General features: G+C 37.4%; 1 protein-coding gene across 1 annotated transcript in view; it reads right to left on the bottom strand.

Moving 5' to 3' along the window:
• LOC126106281 (venom protease-like) overlaps positions 1–19,080 on the bottom strand; it is a 63,282-nt gene extending 44,202 nt beyond the window's left edge. Inside the window, exons 1-2 of the mRNA XM_049912502.1 lie at positions 19,049–19,080; positions 18,820–18,989 (exon numbers count right to left, since the gene is read on the bottom strand). Of these exons, the coding sequence (XP_049768459.1) occupies positions 18,820–18,989; positions 19,049–19,080 (202 nt within the window). The remainder of the gene's footprint in view (positions 1–18,819; positions 18,990–19,048) is intronic.
• Positions 19,081–19,282: the final 202 nt, after the last annotated feature.

Here is a 19,282-nt window from a genome sequence, read left to right as displayed (position 1 = left end):
AAGACACAGGCTACTATTTTCACCAATAATCACAAATGCTTACTTACCATTATAAGCAAGCTTCTTATTAACAAGTTCTATGATTGACTCCATGTATATAGAATAAAATATATATATACATTAAAATTCTTTAGTGGTCAATTCAAAATTTCGTAATACATATTTTTTCTATTCTCATTTATTTCATCAACAATATCATTGGACTGGTCACATTATTTCTAATTAAAATAAGACTGTTGAAGTGAATTTTGTATATTTCTTTACTTTTATCTGCTGTGTGTACGACAAAATAAATATTAAGCATATGATATACTAATTTATAATCTGTACATTTATATATTCTACCATAAAGTATTTTACCTTCTTAAGTCTTCCACTTTTATAACTGGAATATCTTCCGTAAAGGTGATTTTTGTACAATAAGGCACCAAAATAATTTTTCTTGGCATATTTCTTGGATGTGGCAATGTAAATAAATTTTTCTTTCTTCACCTCTACTACATCACAAACTGTATTTCTCAGTTGTAGACATTCTTGGTCTTTTGCATGTATTTCTATTGCGTGTTGTTCAATAATGTTTTGCAATTTATCTTTTTCAACAATTGCTTTATACTTCAGATAATCGAGTTTTTTCTAAGGGAATGTAATATTTTATTACTTTTTTATACTGTTTTGTAATGAGTGTCATTACCAAATTTTTAAAATTTTCAACAGTTTATAAAATATATTTCGTCAGAACAAGATTATTTGGTCTTAATGTTTTAATTTCATTTTGAATGTATTCACATTCTAATGCTAAAGTACTGTTGTAATTAATTTGTTTGTATGGCATTTCATTATCTTTAAGAGATTTAAGATAACTTCTTTCTCCATGTGGGAAATTTTTTCCATCAGGAATTCCATATAGAAAAGTTAAAAAATCATTTGTAGTTAATATATTTCTCCCTTAACACAATGGATCCCGAATATCTTTAAACCATGTATCTAAATTTAATTTATAATTATTCTTCTGAATAAATTCTAATATATTCATTGTATTGCAAATAACATTAGATGTGCTTGAAACCACTTCATCTGCCACTGGAAGTGGCACCCTTTATATAGAATAATAATATATTAGATAAAAGAATTAACAGTAATTTCCTTAAGTGTGTGCGCAATTTATTTTTCATGAAATGTGTATTGTACTGCAAAACCATAAATAAAATATAAAATACACAGTAGAAATGTTATTGAAGGTAAAATTAAGAGTGTAAATATTTTATGTATACAACTATCTAGGCCACAGCAACAAGAAAGTGGGTTCATTTATTAAGGATTAATTTTTATGAAAAGTAGTCTGTCTTAATAAATGGAAGTCAAGAAAGGTAAAGACTGTGAAGTGGAGAAATCAGTTGATAACTTTCACTTATATAAACATGCAAAGGATAAACATTCACATATTTGTAAAGAATGTATTAGACACTATGAAAACAGTAGATGTAGTAAAGTATTTTTTGTGTGTGGAAAAGCTACTACATCTGATTAACAGTCACAGCTCGCCGGAAATCGCTCTCCTCCTTACATGCAATTCAAAAATTTAGAAAAATATTTTCAACCCATGTTAAACAAAAATTAGTCCAAACACTAGCCTTGCCTAATCTTTACTACTGTGATACAGTTCAACACGGCACAAATAGTGAAAATTCGAGATGCCTCGAGCTAGTGATGAATGCTTGCGTTAGATACGTGTGCAATATACGGTTGTATGATCATATCTATCCTTCATACTCCCAGCTAGGTTGGATACGCCCACATCTCCACACGATGTGTTTACTTAATCGATTTCTTAGCCACTGGTGCCCCCAATACTTATCTTCTCACGTTAAACACCTATCATGATTCCACAACTGCAATACCAGATCGTATCCATCTAGCATATTGGCTGTACCGTTACATAACACAAAATCTTTCTCTGTGTCATTCTCCATCTCAGCCATACAACTATGGAACGTGCTCCCCTGTGATCTGTGTCTTATCCAGAACCACTAAACATTCAAGAGGGAACTCAAAACTTACATATTAGGGATGGTATAGCCACCATTTTTGAGCCCCTCTCATCTCTTTCTTTCTCCTCTCCATCATAGCTTCGAATTTTACCATTCTATTTCTCTTCCTCTAACCCATCTACCTCTTCTATGTCTCTTTCACCCCATTCTATCGTCTTACGTCTCTGCTTGATGAGAATAACTCACAAGCTGCAAGAACATAACGAGAAAATTCCCAACTAAAATAGGAGTGACATTCATAAAAGAAAAATATGTTTACTTTCATATACATAGTCTTTACTATTATTATTATTATTATTATTCTTGATTGTTATAATTATTTTTGATTGTTATAATTATCATTGTACTACTGTTATAATGATTGTTATAATTATCATTGCACTACTGTTATAATCTCTATTTTCTTTCTTTAACATGAATACTGTATAACAAGTTATATGTCCTTAATGTTCTGTAGAAACTGAAATTCGTTTAATCTGAGTATGCCTCATTAGGTGTAAGAGAGGGCCTGAAGGCCCTAATCTTGCCAGGTAAAATAAATGCATAAATAAAATAAATAAACAAATAATATAAGAAATATATCAAACAAATTTCATGTGAGGAGCATTTAAAAATATTGTTATCCATAGAGAATGATGATTGTGATGAGTCACCAAAAATATGTTGGTTGTCAATAAATTAAAGAGTTCAGTTATTTTTACCTAATTCCTACATCTAGGGAAAAACATTCAAGTAAATGTAAGATTTTCCAAATGAAAGATAAGGTAAAAAGAAAAATGGTGTGTAAATGTGGAAAAGAAATAAATACAGGTCATCTCAAAAAAATATGTACAGTCAGTGAACCATATAAAATTGATGGAAGGTAAAATTTAATTAAGACATCATTTTTTCATTTCTCACTTTAGGCAAATGTTCTCACTTTTCGCAAACGTAATTTTTTTCCTTAATAAATGAATTAATTAAGTTAATTATTTCATATAATTTATCTCCACATACAAGGACTCTGGAAAATTTGAAAGCAAAAAGCAAAAAATCTTAGTATTAGAGGATACAGCAAATTAAAGAAATCAGAGGTTATTAATACTATTGAGTTGCTAGAGTTTCAACTTCATCCAGAATCTAGTCGAAATAGACTAGATCAAGGCCACAACAAGTACCTAATATAAATTTCTTTTTCAAATCTGATCTAGTGAAACTACATTAAATTTATCCATTCAGTACCAAACTATATGACCAAGCAAAAGAGGCTGAGCCATCTGAAATGCACTTAATTGAGATTAAAGAAATAAGATTGACATTTAATGAAAAATTTCAAGCTTTCTTCTGATGAGTATAAAATTATTTTTAATGATGCTTATATTACTAAACTTGGTACTGTTCGTCAGAAAACTGATTATATAACATGGCTCTCAATTCTATGGTTGAAGTATCAAAAAAGAACTAATCATAGAAAATGAGATAAGTTGAATATAAACTCCAAAAATGTTTTATCCAGTGCCTGCAGGGTGTAAAGCATTTAAGAATACTCGATAATCTGTTCAAATTTTCTGCAATAAAATCAGAGATATATTAATGTCTGATGAGAGTAATTACATAGCAGATGCCTCATCTAATACGCAAATGATTGTTATTCCTAGAAGATGAAAACGTAAAAAAAAATTAGCTGATGCTAAAGATGTGTTACTTGAATTAATATTAACGACGATCTGTGTTGTCCTTGATCAATAATAGTGACATTAACATACCATACAAAAACAAGATTAGAGAAGGAGATAAACAGAGCTTACAAAAAGAGTTGGTTGAATGTAACGAAGAAGGCTTTACTTTAGATGAGATTAAAAATGTTGAAGATTTGTTGGGCATTGAAATAAATGTTGTATGTGTTAAGAATTTCAATTCAGTCATCTGTAATGGTCCTGAGAAAAAATAAAGATATATCTGAATAAAGATCAAACCATTCTTATGTAATTAGCAGTGTGAATGCTTTCTTAGGATAATCATATTTATGTGATAAATGTGACAAACCAAATAAATACATAGATAAATACAAATGTAAAATAGACAATAAAATCTGTATACTACACAAAGGTTCAGAAACTGTGTAAAACTAGATATATTCTAAAACTGCAATATGTACTGTTATAATGAAGATTGCTTAAAAAATCACAAGAAGTTTGTGAAACACCTTAAAAATGTGAAGGATTTAAAAAGATCTGTTTGAGATTAAACCACACAACTGAAGCTTTGAACTTTTCAGAAACTGTAATCAAGTAGTGAAAATTGAAAATCATAAATCTTACATATAATCTGTATTGCAAAAGTGTATTTCTGAAAGAAAATTTGATGACGGTTTTATAGTCTGAGGTTGTCCAATGATGATGATGTTTGGTATGTGGGGTGCTCAACTGCATGTTTATCAGTGCCAATAGAAAGGCCCAATTTGTTCACAGTTCAATTTTCTTCACAGTCCAATCTAACTACTGTCACAAATGATGAGGACGATGATGAAATGAGGAGCACAAAACAAACACCCAGTCCCCAGGCAGAGAAAATCTCCAACCTGGCTGGGAATCGAACCTGGGACCCTGTGATCCAGAGGTAGCAATGCTAGCCTCTAGACCATGAGCTGCAGGCAAGGTCGTCGAAATTGTAATAAAAATGGTTGTTATATTAATGGAGTATTCAATGATTTTTATGTTTACCAATGCTGTGAATGTGGAAAGATAGTTGCTGATACACAGTTTGAGTGATATGAAGATGGATCCCTTAAGAGAGTGAATTGCACCAACACAGAAAGATATGTCTGTGTTTGATTTTAAAGCTCAATAAGAAACTGGTATACATGTTGTGCATCTCATAATAGTTCTCATATTTTAAGGAGATAGTGTTCATAAATTTGACACAAATGATGAGCTCTGTTGTTGGATGATATGTGAAAAAAGAAGAAGCATTACACATTCATAGCTCACTATGCTAAAGGATGGAATTCACTATTCATTTTTATGTACAGTATTGAAAAGACAATAAAACACAGGAAGTAAATTAATGTTATTGGGGATCAAATGATTAGGTCTACAAATTATAGATACCACTAATATTATACAAGGTCCACTTAGTAGTTTTCAAACATTTGATTTCAAAGAATTGAAGAAAAGATATTTTCCACATCTATTCAACAGACAAGAAAATGAATATTCCATTGGACCAGTTCAAGACCCTTGATATGATTATGTTGGCACTATGAAACTGAAAGATAGAGAAGCATCTCTCAAGTGGCTTAGCTCCAGACTTAAAGGAAATTATATGTACAACATGAAGAAAGAAATTAATGAGTACATTAATTCTGATGTCGATATATTAGGAAGAGGTAGTTATTAATGAAGAAAACAATTTCTAGAGACAACTAATATCAATTCTTTCTGTTATTTAACGATGTCATATGTTTGTATAGCTATTTACAGATTTGAATATTAACCTGCAAATACTAATGCTGTATAAGATACAGACACAAAAAGAAAACTATAGTATAGAATCCATAGGAAGGTTGAACAGTTTAAACAATAATAATATCTGTCATACTCTTAGTGGTGGAGAAGTAAAAATAGCTGGAGCAAAAATAGATGGATCTGATAGAGAAAGTATTACTGTTTATCCATATCATGGTTTTTATGGCATGATTGTAAAAATTTTTTAAAAGTGAGATGATTAACAATAAATATAAAGAAAAAAGGATGACCTTTACCACAAGACTTTAACAAGAAGTGCAGGAACACGAAATGCAGGATATAACTAGTGGAGATGCGGGAATATGATTGGCTTAACTCAGCAGAGTATAACAGTTACCAGAAGTTGTCAAACCATTGAATCCAAGAGAAGCTTTTTATGGTGGTCAACCAAATGCAAAAAAATTAAGAGCCAAAGCAAATGGTGTTAGTATAAAAATAAAATACATGGTAATATGTAGTCTTTATCCTACTGTGGAATTTTATAATTTTTGTTCTGAACAACAACTGAGAAAAATATGTGGATGAAAATATTATTCTTATAACTGATATGATTTAATAAAATGTAAAGTATGCCACCTAAAGGATTGTATCATCCTGTTCTATTAGTAAGAATAAATGAAAAACAGGTTTTTCCTTCGTGTGTCAAATGAACTCAAGAAAAAAGAAATAAATGCAATGACAATGATGATGAAAGTAGATGTACTGGTATTTGTAAGACTGATGAAGTGAAAATATCTGTAGGAAAAGGATATAAAATTTTATATGTCTATGAAGAGTAGAATTTTAGAAATAAAGGCATAATCTTGTTACAAAATTACGTGAAATATTTTATGAAAATAAAATTAGAATCCAGTCAATATGATTTTGAAACTGATAAAGACTATGTCAAAAAAGTTTAAGATAATTTAGATACTGTCGTAGATCCTGGAAAATCCAGTAAAACGAGCTGTTGCTAAGATACGTCTTAATTCATTATGGGGGAAATTTGGGCAAAGGCAAAAATGAGTCAGTCTACATATGTAACAAATTTATAGCTATTTTACGAGATATTATTGGATGATTGTGTGGATAATAGAGATATAAATTTTATTAATGTCAATATGGTTCAGATGAAGTTCAATTTCAAGGATTATTATGTGTAAAACACTACAGATAAAGACATTTTTATAGCTGCCTTCACTACATCAAATGCTTTGCTTAGATTCTACGATATGTTACATAAACTATGAGCATCTGTTACATATTTTGATACAGATAGTGTAGCATATATTGATTTGGTGAAAGTTCTGTGGAAGCATGTTGTATGTTAGGCGAATGGACTGATGAATTAGAAAATATCTGGATTACAGACTGGGTTTCAACTGGCCCAAAAAGTTATTATTACAGGAAAATGATGAAAAAACAGAGATGAAGGTAAAGGGATTCACATTAAATTATAAAAGTATTCAAAATCTGAATAGAAAATCTGTGATCAGATTATTTGAGAGAAAGGTGAAGAAAAAGATAAAACTACAATATAGTCAGATCATTGGAGATGTTTATACTAAAACTTTAGTCAATGTACAAGCTAAGAAAGGATTCTCATTTCAGTATGGTAAAAGAGTTGTTCTAGAAAATTCTGATACAGTGCAATATGCAAATTAAAATATGTTTATTTTATTGATAGATATTAATAAGATTAAAATAATTTTACTATTACATGAGTAGCTTCCTAAAAATTTTTAAACTTATTTTTATTGATTCACTTTTTGTATTTAGTTTTATGACTGGGTTGTGTTTGCTGATTGAATTATAAAGGTGAGTCAAATGAAAACCATAAATATTGTTTTTAAATATTATTTATTGTGCAGAGGTGGTACAAAGCTGTATCGCTTTTCAACATACTCACCCTTTGCTCAATGCAAGTCCTCCAGCGCTTATAAAGTGCGTAAATTCCCTTAGAAAAAAAATTCATTTGGTAGTCAGTGCAACCACTCATGCAGCACGTGGCATACCTCTTCCTCCCATCGCGTCTGTGAGTGGTCCAGACATATGGAAATCACTTGGGGCAAGGTCTGGTGAGTATGGTGGATGAGGAAGACTCTCAAAATGCAGGTCTGTGATTGTTGCAACTGTTGTACAGGCAGTGTGGGGCCTTGCATTGTCATGCTGCAAAAGGGCACCTGCTGACAGCAATCCACGTCACTTTGATTTGACTGCAGGCTGCAGATGATTTTTTAGGAGATCTGTGTACGATGCACTGGTGACAGTGGTCCCTATAGGCATGTAATGCTCCAATATGACGCCTTTTTCGACCAAAAAGAGAGTCAGCATAACCTTCCCTGCTGATGGTTCTGTTCGAAACTTCTTTGGTTTTGGTGATCAGAACTGGCGCCATTCCTTGCTCGCTCTCTTCGTTTCTGGTTGGTGGAAGTGAACTCAGGTTTCGTTCCCAGTAACGATTCTTGCAAGGAAGCCATCACCTTCTCGGTCAAAGCGCCGAAGAAGTTCTTCACAAGCATGAACACATCGTTGTTTCATTTCAGGAGTCAGCTGCCACGGCACCCATCTTGCAGCCACTTTGTGAAACAGGAGCACATCATGCACATCGTGCTGACCCATAACAAATCTGTAAACATGCTGCAATGTCATTCAGTGTCACTCGGCTGTTTTCCTTCACTATGGCTTCAACTGGTGCAATGTTCTGTGGAGTCACAACTCGTTGTGCCTGACCTGGACAAGGAGCATCTTCCACCGAAATCACAGCATTTGCGAACTTCCTACTCCATTTGTAGACTTGCTGCTGTGACAAACATGTATCACCGTACTGAACTTTCCTTCGTCGATGAATTTCAATAGGTTTCACGCCTTCACTACGCAAAAACCGAATAACAGAACGCTGTTCTTCCCTGGTGTAAGTCGCAAGTGGGGCGGCTATCTTTATACTGATACTGCGACGGTGTGTGTGCATCTGCACTACGCTGCCACTTACAGGCTATTCTGCACGCTTTTGTAGCATGCTTACAAACTTACAGGATAACGGCGGGAAATTTCGATATGTTATTACAAATTTAAGATTTTCATTTGACTCACCTTCGTATCTCCTAGTTCACTCAAGTGACCCATTTACTACTACTGAGCATACTAGAGAAAAGCATCATAATATTTATGAAAAACTAAGGTTCAGTGATTTGCTCACCCCTTCAATTTCATATATCATTTTATTGATTTAATTTTTTATCTATTTTGGCGGGTGGGGTGGGTTTGATCATTAAACAACACCCTAGCACACTGAATGTACCCACACACTACTTTTTTACTCACATGCCAGGTTTTTTGGCACCGACCTATCACACAATTTATTCAACATCAAGTACATAGTAACAGTATTGTGCATCAAGGATCGCGGTATCTGCGGAAACTGGCTGTTGAGCTCCATAATCGTGAAGCAACGGTTCTCCAGGATATTCTGCCACACCATTTGAACCAGGTGATCACTGATGAAGAACTGTTACCCACTGTGCTCTTCATCATGGATATTTTGACTACGGTACCTTTCATAAAAAAAAAAACCCTACACTGGTGATGCATCATCTGCTCATGCTGTTCTGTCCATAGACCTGACAAAGCTGACAATGAATTTCGATGGGCGCTAAGTTTTGTGCGTTAAACAACACGGAATGGTATCACTGACTGAATCTCGAGGATGCCTGGAGAGCGAACAGGAATGGCATTTCGGGCCACTGCTGCCACAGTACTGGCGACAGGCGGGACCTCTCCAGCCTCATTTGTTTGGCACATGATAGATCTCTGGCGAATGCGCAATTTTCCCAGCTACATACATCTACATTGAAGGAAACATCATGGGTAAATTTACTTTCTGGAGTCGGCTTATAGATACTGTTGCAACAGCATATTGCTAACACGTTTTACAATATTGTGGCATCATAGCTGAGGTGAAGTAAATAATTTGACACCTACAACGATTTTCTTGTACTTAACCTCAAATAGATCCCAAAAATTTTGGGCAACAGTTGTTAACGATTGTATTTTTCTAGCAATACTTTATCTTCTTTCTCCCCTTCCTCCACCTGACTCATACTTAAGATATCACAATCATGATGAGACATGTTTGGAAAGTAATTTTGATGTAAACATAACACATCGCACTTTTTGTACAGACTGAATACCATTTAGGCATCTACATATCGCTGCAACATACTGAAAGCAGTTTAGGCGTTTAGATACTGCTGCAAAATAATCATTATATTTTCTGATGCATTTAAAAATATTGTGAAATCATAGACGAGGTAAGGTAATTAATTTGAGATCCATCTACTTCCACAGGAAATTCATGCAAACATTCCACTTTCGTTTATTGGCGAGTTTTGCAGACATTTTGTAATATTGTGGTGTCATAGAAGTGCTGAATAATTAACATAAGACTCTGTTGCATCCTAAAAGATGTGTGATCCATAGATATGACTACTCTGCACAGATTACAGTTGTTAACAGTAAGAACACCTCATGGTACAGACAGCGAACTTTTGTCGCTTTTTAACACTGGACCATCTATTCGTGACGGGAAGGAACTGGGATGTGAAACAAGAGTTGATTTCATTTCGCAATTTCAGTGTATATAGAATCATATTTGAGGTAAAACTGTTCGACCACCACATATTCCCAAGTCATTATATCTGTGTTACAGGCATACATAGGTTTTTAATGATTTGCATAGAATATGTTACATATCGTTTCCAATATTGCATGGTGAATGATGTATGATATACAGCTTCGAACAGAAATTGCCAACGTGATAGGTGGGCCAGTCTGTAGACTTATTTTTGGATGCCAATAATGTAAACATAGTTAACAAAATTTTCGATATTTCAAGCAATTTAAATACTTAAACGTATTTATCATATTATAGTTGAGATACTTCTGAGAACAGGCTTGATGGAGTTACATTGTAATGGTAATTTTAGACTCTGACTGGAGGAGGTGAGAGACATGTATGATGCAGTTTTTCATAAATAACTCTGTTTGTTTGGCTAGTTTCAACCACAGGTCAGGTGGGATACTACTGTGTAGTTTGCTCTTTTCATTTTAATGGTGACTAAAATTCTAGGCTATGACAGAAGGAGATTAGAGAGATATGGTATGTTATGCAAGCCTGTCATCAAACAATTCAATGTAAATTTTATGAACATGGTGTGACTTCTGTGCATTATTTTAATATTCTACTTTAATTGATTGGAAAAAAGAAAGTGACAGGTATAAAGTACACAACTGGCCTGTAGATAAATTATGTCAGATGGGCACCAGATTAAAACCGTAACTAATGAATATCTTTGAATTTCAAGTGGAGGTTTGGTTTGGTTTGATTGTTTGGGGGAGGGGACCAAACCATGAGGTCATCGGTCCCATAGGGTTAGGGGACGATGAGGAAGGAAATCGGCCGTGTTCTTTCAAAGGAACCATCCCAGCATTTGCCTGGAGTGATTAAGAGAAATCACGATGGCGAGGAACTGAACCATCATCCTCCCAAATGCGAGACCAGTGGAAGTTGAGGTTACGCAATTTTTAATACATGGTTGGCACCATATTTGCACATCATTTTAATACTACATTCCGATTTGTTGGGAAAAAGAGGGGAATGCGTAAAAAGCAGACAATTCATTTGTTCCCACCACCTTATATATTTAATACTGTACTATGATTTGTTAGAGATATGGGGGGGGGGAGAGACACTGTTAATTCCTAACCAACACAATTGGCGTATTATTTCCTTACTGAACTTCTGTTTCATTTTTCAGTACTGCAATAGGCTTGACTGGAGATAAGCAGGAGGGACTTTTAATTTTCCATTAACACAATTCAGGTATTTCCACTATCTTTGAATTTTAATATTGTGCTATGTCTGTGTAGAGATAAGGAGCACTGCACTGTGATTCGTTGCCGAAAGGGGGAGGATTTTTAATACTGCATTATAACTGGATGGAGTAAGAGGTCCTGCATTGTGAGTGATTGGAGAGATGGTGTGGAGGACATGGTTTTTAATTTCCCACTAACATAATTGCGCTATTTCTGCAACCTTGTGTTTTTGTTTTTCTCCTGCATATTTAATACTGCACTATAACTACATCTATATCTATACTCTACAGACCACAGTGAGGCGCATGGTAGAGAGTATGCCTCATTGTTCCAGTTATTACCGTTTGTTCCTGTTCCACATATGGAGAGCAGGAAGAATGATTGTTTGATTGCAACTGTGTTAGCATTAATTATTCTAGTACTGTCCTTACAATTCCTATGTGAGCGATACTTAGGGGGTAATAGTATGTACCCAGAGTAATCATTTAAAGCCGGTTTTTGAATCTTTGTTAATAGACATTCTCAGGACAGTCTATCGCCAAGAGTATTCCAGTTCATTTCCTTCAGTATATCTGTGAGACTCTCCAACAGGTTAAACAAACCTGTGACCATTTCTGCAGCCCTTGTTAGTCCTATGCGGTACTGGTTCTACATTTTTGAGCAATATTCTAGAACCAGTCGCACGAGTGATTGCTTGTACTTCCCCCATACAGTACCAATAAACCGAAATCTACCACTTGCTTTATCCACAACCGGACCTATGTGATCATTCCATTTCATATCCCTGTAAAGAGTTACATCCAGGTATTTATTTGAGTTGGCCTATTCTAATAGTGACTCATTGATGTTATAGTCGTTGGCTACTACATTTTTCGTTTCATGAAGTGAACACTTTACGTTTCTAAACATTTAAAGCACATTGCTAATCTGTACCACTTTGACACCTTATCAAGATCTCACTGAATATTTACACAGCTTCTTTTAATCATTATTTCATGATACACTGAAGCACCTAGGAAACTGGTATAAGCATGCGTATTCAAATACAGAGATATGCAAACTGGCAGAATACGTCTCTGCCGTCGGAAATGCCTATATAAGACAACAAGTACCTGGCGCAGTTGTATGATCGGTAACTGCTTCTACAATGGCAGATTATCAAGATCCAATTGAGTTTGAAACTGGTGTTATAGTCAGCGCACGAGCGATGGGACACAGCATCTTCAAGGTAGAGATGAAGTGGGGATTTTCCCGTAAGAACATTTCACGAGTTTTCCGTGAATATCAGGAATCCGGTAAAACATCATATCTCCGACATCGTTACGGTCGGAAAAAGATCCTGCAAGAACGGTAACAACTACGTCTCAAGAGAATCATTCAACGTGACAGAAGTGCAACCCTTGCGCAAATTGCTGCAAATTTCAATGCTTCAACAAGTGTCAGCGTGCATAACATTCAACGACACCTCATCGATGTGGGCTTTTGGAGCCAAAGGCCCACTTGTGTAGCTTGGATGACTACACGACACGAAGCTTTACACCTTGCCTGGACCTGTCAACACCGGCATTGGACTGTTGATGTCTGGAAACGCGTTGCCTGGTCGGACGACTCTAGTTTCAAATTGTATCGAGTGGATTGATGTGTACGGATATGCAGACAACCTCACGAATCCTTGGACCCCGCATGTCAGCTAGGCACTGTTCAAGCTGGTGGAGGCTCTGTAATGGTGTGGGGTGTGTGCAGTTGGAGTGATATGGGACCCCAGATACGTCTAGATACAACTCTGACACTCTGATGGGTGAATGTACATAAGCATCCAGTCTGATCACCTGCATCCGTTCATGTCCATTGTGCATTCCGGCAGACTTGGGCAATTCCAGCAGGACAATGCGACACCACACACGTCCAGAATTGCTACAGCGTGGCTCCAAGAACACGCTTCTGAGTTTAAACACTTCCGCTGGCCACCAAACTCCCCAGACATGATCATTATTGAGCATATCTGAGATGCCTTGCAACGTGCTGTTCAGAAGATATGCCCAACCCTTCGTAATCTTAAGGATTTTTACAGGCCTGCAGGATTCATGATGTCAGTGCCCTCAAGCATTACTTTAGACAGTATTCGAGTCCCTGTCATGTCATCTTGTGGCACTTCTGCGTGATCACAGGGGCACTACACGATATTAGGCAGGTGTACCAGTTTCTTTAGGTCTTCAGTGTAGATAACTCCATCAACTTCAAAAAAATTGATTTTACTATTGATATAGTCTGCGAGGTCATTAGTGTACAATATGAAACGTAAGGGTTCCAACGCACTTCCCTTGGCACTCCCTAAGTTGCTTGTGCATCTGACAGTGAGTCTCCTTCCAAGATAACAAGTTGTGTCCTCCCCACCACAAAGTCTCAATACAGTCATAAATTTCACTTGATGCCGCACACGATCTTTCTTTTGACAATAAGCATAGGTGTGGTACGGAATCCCGGAAATCAAGAAATACAGTATCTACCAGACTGCCTTCATCCAGAGCCTTAAGTATGTCATGCGAGGAAAGTTCGAGTTGGCTTTTACATAATCGATGTTTCCGAAGTCCATGCTGGTTGGCAATGAGGTAGTCATTCTGTTCAAGATATCTCCTTTTAGTTCAAAATATGTTCTAGGATTCTACAACGAATCTATGTCAATGACACTGGACGGTAGTTTTGTCGATCACTTCTACTACCCTCCTTTTAGACAAGTGCGACCTGTGCCTCTTTTAATGAATGGAGCATGGATTTTTGTTCAACGGATCTGTGATAGGTTATAGTCAGATGAGGGGCCAACTTAGGCGCAATTCAGTGTAGAATCTGACAGGGATTTCATCCAGCCCTGGATATTTGTTCAGTTTTAACCTTTTCAGCAGTTTCTCAACACCACTGACACTAATATTTACTTCATTCATCTTCTCAGTGGTACGAGGACTAAACTGGGGAAACTCTCCTGGGTTTTCCTTGTAGAAGAACACTTTAAAACGAAGTTAAACATTTCAGTTTTCGATTGACTACCTTCAATTTCAGTTCCTTCTCATTCGTTAGGGAGTTGACACTAACTTTGGTGTCATGGACAGTCTTTACATATGACCAGAATTTCCTTGCGTTCTATGAAAGATGACTTGACAATATTCTGCTAGCGTAGTCACTGTAGGTATCACACATTGCTCTCTTGAGAGCCAAATGTATTTCACTGAGCATCTCTCGATCTATAGCCCTACGCTTTGTTTTACACCCATTACGCAGTAATTTCTATTTTTTTAGAACTTCCTTTACAGTGACTGTATACCAGGGAAGGTCATTACCAATATGAACTGTTCTACTGTTTACATGTATATCTAGTGCATGTTCCACTATCCGTTTCAACTCTAGCCAGAGTTCCTCTGCGATGTTCATGCCTTGTGGTGAAAGTTTGAAGTTCCTGATTGAGATATGACATTATTGATTTTTTATGTAGTTTACGGAACGTGTATATCTTACTACATGTTTTAGTTGTCCTTTGTACTTTGGTAATTACTGGCACAACTGTGTCATGGTTATTGATACCAGTTTCGATGTGTACATCCTCAAAGCGGTCATGTCTATTTGTTGCCATTAGATCCAATATATTTCCATCATGAGTGGGGCCACTAACTATCTGTTCTAGGCAGATTTCAGAGAAGGCATTTGGTAATCACGCCCACAACTAACAAAACTGTCATTTTCCAAATTAATTGTTGGATGATTAAAGTCTCTGTGGCTGATGACAGTATGATTGGTGAACGTATGTGCAAGTGAACTGAGGTTCTCTTTAAAGTTTTTGGTCATATCAGGAGATGAATCTGGTGGGCAATAGAAGAATCCAATTATCACTTTATGACCACACTTGACACTGAGTCTTCTCCAAACAATGTCACATGCAGCTCCAATTTTTATCTCAGTGGATATGAGTTTCTCGTCTACTACAACAAATACACCGCCTCGGTTTCCCATTTACCTATCCTTACACATTTAAATTTTCCCCAAAAGTCTCACTGTTATAAATTTCAAGTTTCAAACAGCTTTCTGTACCTAGTATTATGAGAGCTTTACTGCTTTTCATGGGCACTTGAAGCTCTGGTACTTTGTTGCGAATGCATCAGCAGTTGATCATTAGTATTTTAATACTCTGACTTGTGGGTGGCATTGCTTTGGATCGTACACTGATATTTATTTATTTCCTACAGCTGTCGTCATCTGAATTGGATGGAGCCTAATCTAGAAAGCCTTGTCTGCAGATCATACATAGTCAGCTACCTGAGGAGCACCATACCCGTTTAGGGGGACCCTACAGTTCTGAACCCTATGGCGCAAGTCCAGAAAGTCTCAGCCTAGCTTTTCACAGAACTGTCGAAGTCTGATTCAGTCCTTCCACTCTACTCGCTACCATAGTGCCACGATCAGTTCTGCAGACAATGGTGCAAATTGTGAGCTTCGTTGAAAGTCCAGGCACAAGGTTGGTCTTCTCAACCTTCTCTGTCAATCGCTGGAACGACTCAAGAATGGCCTCAGAGCCCAGACAACAGGCATCATTTATTGTAATGTGCGCCAAAGTCTGCATTTGGTTGTACCCTGTTCCCTCACTAGCTGCTGGAATTCTTTTTTCAACATGTTGAATGAGGCCAAGTGGCATACAGACTGAGTGCATCTGGCGTCCTTTCCCATCCCTCGCTGCCGTCATTCGCTGTATGTTCGAGCTGCCCACGATTAAAAGACCCTGCCCTTAAGTGTTTGCCCTTTCCTGACACTGAACCAAAACAGATTTCCCCAAAGCAGTTGAAGTGAGTCCCACTGACTACGATTCGTTGGAGATTAGGAAGGGTCATGAGTTCCCACAGATAAAGGTGATGTCATTGTTGATGTCAGTAGTTCAAGATCATCAATAACGAAATAAGGCCCACAACCGATTTTCACGTCAAGTAGGACGTCTGTGGAGGTTCTACCTGTGTCAAAATGCCTATACTTACACTACCCCTGAAGCTGATTGGCTAGTTAGTTGGTTTAAGGGGCCAGAGGGACAAAACTGCTTGGTTATCTGTCCCCCTGCAGCTGGAGCGTTGGTGGCCTTTATACAAGTTGTCAGTGTGACAGCTGAGTGGAAGATGGGCAAACAACGAGTACTCAACGCATTTGGTTCAGAGCTTTTTCCAGGGCAGCTCAAGCAAAGTACACTTTGACTCTATAATTGAAACACTGGAATTATGTCATGCCACCTTGTCTGGTGCATGCTGTGAGAACCTATGTATGAGGGAAAATGGCACCATTATGACCCTCAATTGCAGCCATTGACTCACTGACGACAGTGCTTGGCGTCAACCATTGCAAACTGTAACAGCGAAAAGATGCGAAGCGGTTCAGCAAGTCACTCGTGAAAAGAGCTGCAAATAGTGAACAACTTTACAATTCAGCGCTACAAGTAGTGAACAACTTTGCAATTCATATCACTTCCTTGCTGTGGTGTAGAAAGTATATTCCCAATCCTTGAAAATGCATCTAGTTCACAAGGATCTTCTCATCGATTGGGAGAGGGGAGTGAGGGTAAAGAATAATATTAGTGGATCTCAAAGGCACAGTGACAGGTCACCTGGACTGGTGGTACACTCCAGTGGCATCAAAACTATGGAACGATATTAGGTAGTTTCTTCTGTCTGTTAACTGGACGCTATATAGGTTGGAAGGGGAGGTATTATTGTTTGGTAGTTTTTACTTTGGATGAAGTACCGATATTTATTTGATTTATTTGGTTTCACATCATCTGTCATCAGTGAAATATTATAAAACCTATAGCATCCTCATGGGAGTTCACTACTTGTGGAATGGTCTGAGATATCTGCTGACATACACCCAATCAAAAATGTTTAGGGTTAGAAGAAACTTGCAGTGCAATATCGCAGATCAGATGGTCTCAGGTGAGCCCACATCAAGGAGTGATACAGGTTTCAACAGCAACTCCTTGCTTACCTTGTGGACAGGACTAGCATGTTACAATGGACAACGCAGAGCAACACATTATTGAATGTAGCCCAGCAGCTACCATGATTTCACGGATAGAAATAAAATGTGCATACCTGTCGATTCTTCCATGATTTACAGCCTTCAGATATGCACCCATGTCAGGTGTTACATTTATTCTGATGTCATCCAGTCCTCAGTCATTGTTGAACAATCAGATAATTTCCACAAAATAGCATAGAAATAACCTGAGTAAACAAAGAACTGAAAAAAAACGTAACTATGTAGTCACATTAACGTGAACACCTGACAGGATACTGCTGCTCTTTGAATCATGAACACACATTGTGAGCTGTGTGCCATGCTGCATTGCCCCGCTGGTAGGTGCCATAGGTCGAGGAAAAAGGAACTGCATTTAGGGGTGGACGTGGCTCCCAAGGATAGAAGCATGATTGTGTTGATCCATTGTGTCTTCCAGAATGACGAGATCACCCATGTAATGCCGCAAAACCTCTTCTGAGACTGCAACAGTCTGTTCTCTGGCGCAGACCCTTCTGCAGATTGTTGCAGGGCGTTTACTTTCAGACGTTCCACGCTGTACAGCCCAACTGCCTGATGGAATATAAGGCGAGCTTCATCTGGAAAGGCTGCGTGTCCCCACTCACTGGACGTCCAGTTTCGGTATTGGCGTACAAATTCCAGCCTCTGTCACCAATGAAGAGCAGGCAGCATGGCTGCATGAACCAGTCGTCTGCTGCAGGGACCCATATATATAGCAACATTCGTTGAACGGTTATTGAGGAGATACTGTTGCTAGCCCCTTGGTTTATCTGGGTGACCAGTTGCTCAACACATGCACATCTATTTGCCCCAGTCATCGTTCATATATGGTCCATGGTGCACAGCAGATGCCTTACGACCAATTTTGGATAGCGCCATTAAGCCATGCATGTTGTACTTTAACAATGGCGGCATGTGGACAGTTAACAAAACTAGCCGTTTGGGAAGCGCTTTCACTCTTGTCCCAAAAAGCAATGATCCAGCCCTTTTGGATGTCAGGCAAATCGCTCCATTTCCACATTATGACACCTGCACTTTTTTCAATCCCTCTCCCCCACCCAAGAATTTTTATATGCCCTCCACTACTAATGTTGCCACCTGCCATCTGTGACTGGTTATTGTACTGACGTTGAACATAGGTGATGGCCACATTAATGTGACTGAACTGTTTAAGAAGAAACTATAAGTTTCAGACCGCACACACTGCTTTGCCAGACTTTTGCAGATGACTTTCGTTAATCACTACTGTCTCTGTCGCTCTCTCTCTCTCTCTCTCTGTCTGTCAATTTATCTATGTATCTATCTGTATGTATGTCGCTCTCTCTATGAAGTAAGAGCGCTGCTCTACTACTTACTGCTGAGAGGAGCTTTCTTGGGCAGAAATATTACAGCCACGTCATGACTCGAATAGGCCTCCGTTTCGTGGTCCGGGTGGGCTACAGCCCAGTGGGCGGCAATGACCCAGGCTGTGGTCTCGTTCTTAGTCCGATGAACAGTGCCCAGGCGAATGATGAACTTGTCAAATCTGCAAGAATTAATCTCTTTTCAATTGCAAAGCAGACAGGCGATGTAAATAATTTTTACTGATAGCTCATGGTAATCAGTGCCTCAGACATTACAGAACAGAAGAAAACACAACTACTCTCTAGTAAAACTGTATCAGGAGCCTTTTCGTGTATCTAAAGACATCCACAAACACAATACAATATCAACAACGTTAACTTAACAATGTTCTTCTGAGTTTAGTAACACAATATGTTATTTGTGTAATGAGTGATTCATCTGTGGAATATTTCAGAAATGGTTTAAATATGCTGA

This window comes from Schistocerca cancellata, chromosome 10 (genome assembly GCF_023864275.1).
Source record: "Schistocerca cancellata isolate TAMUIC-IGC-003103 chromosome 10, iqSchCanc2.1, whole genome shotgun sequence".
In the NCBI taxonomy this organism is placed as follows: Eukaryota; Metazoa; Arthropoda; class Insecta; order Orthoptera; family Acrididae; genus Schistocerca; species Schistocerca cancellata.
The sequence above is the reverse complement of the archived record's forward strand: the minus strand, read 5'-3'. Positions and strand labels throughout refer to the sequence as shown.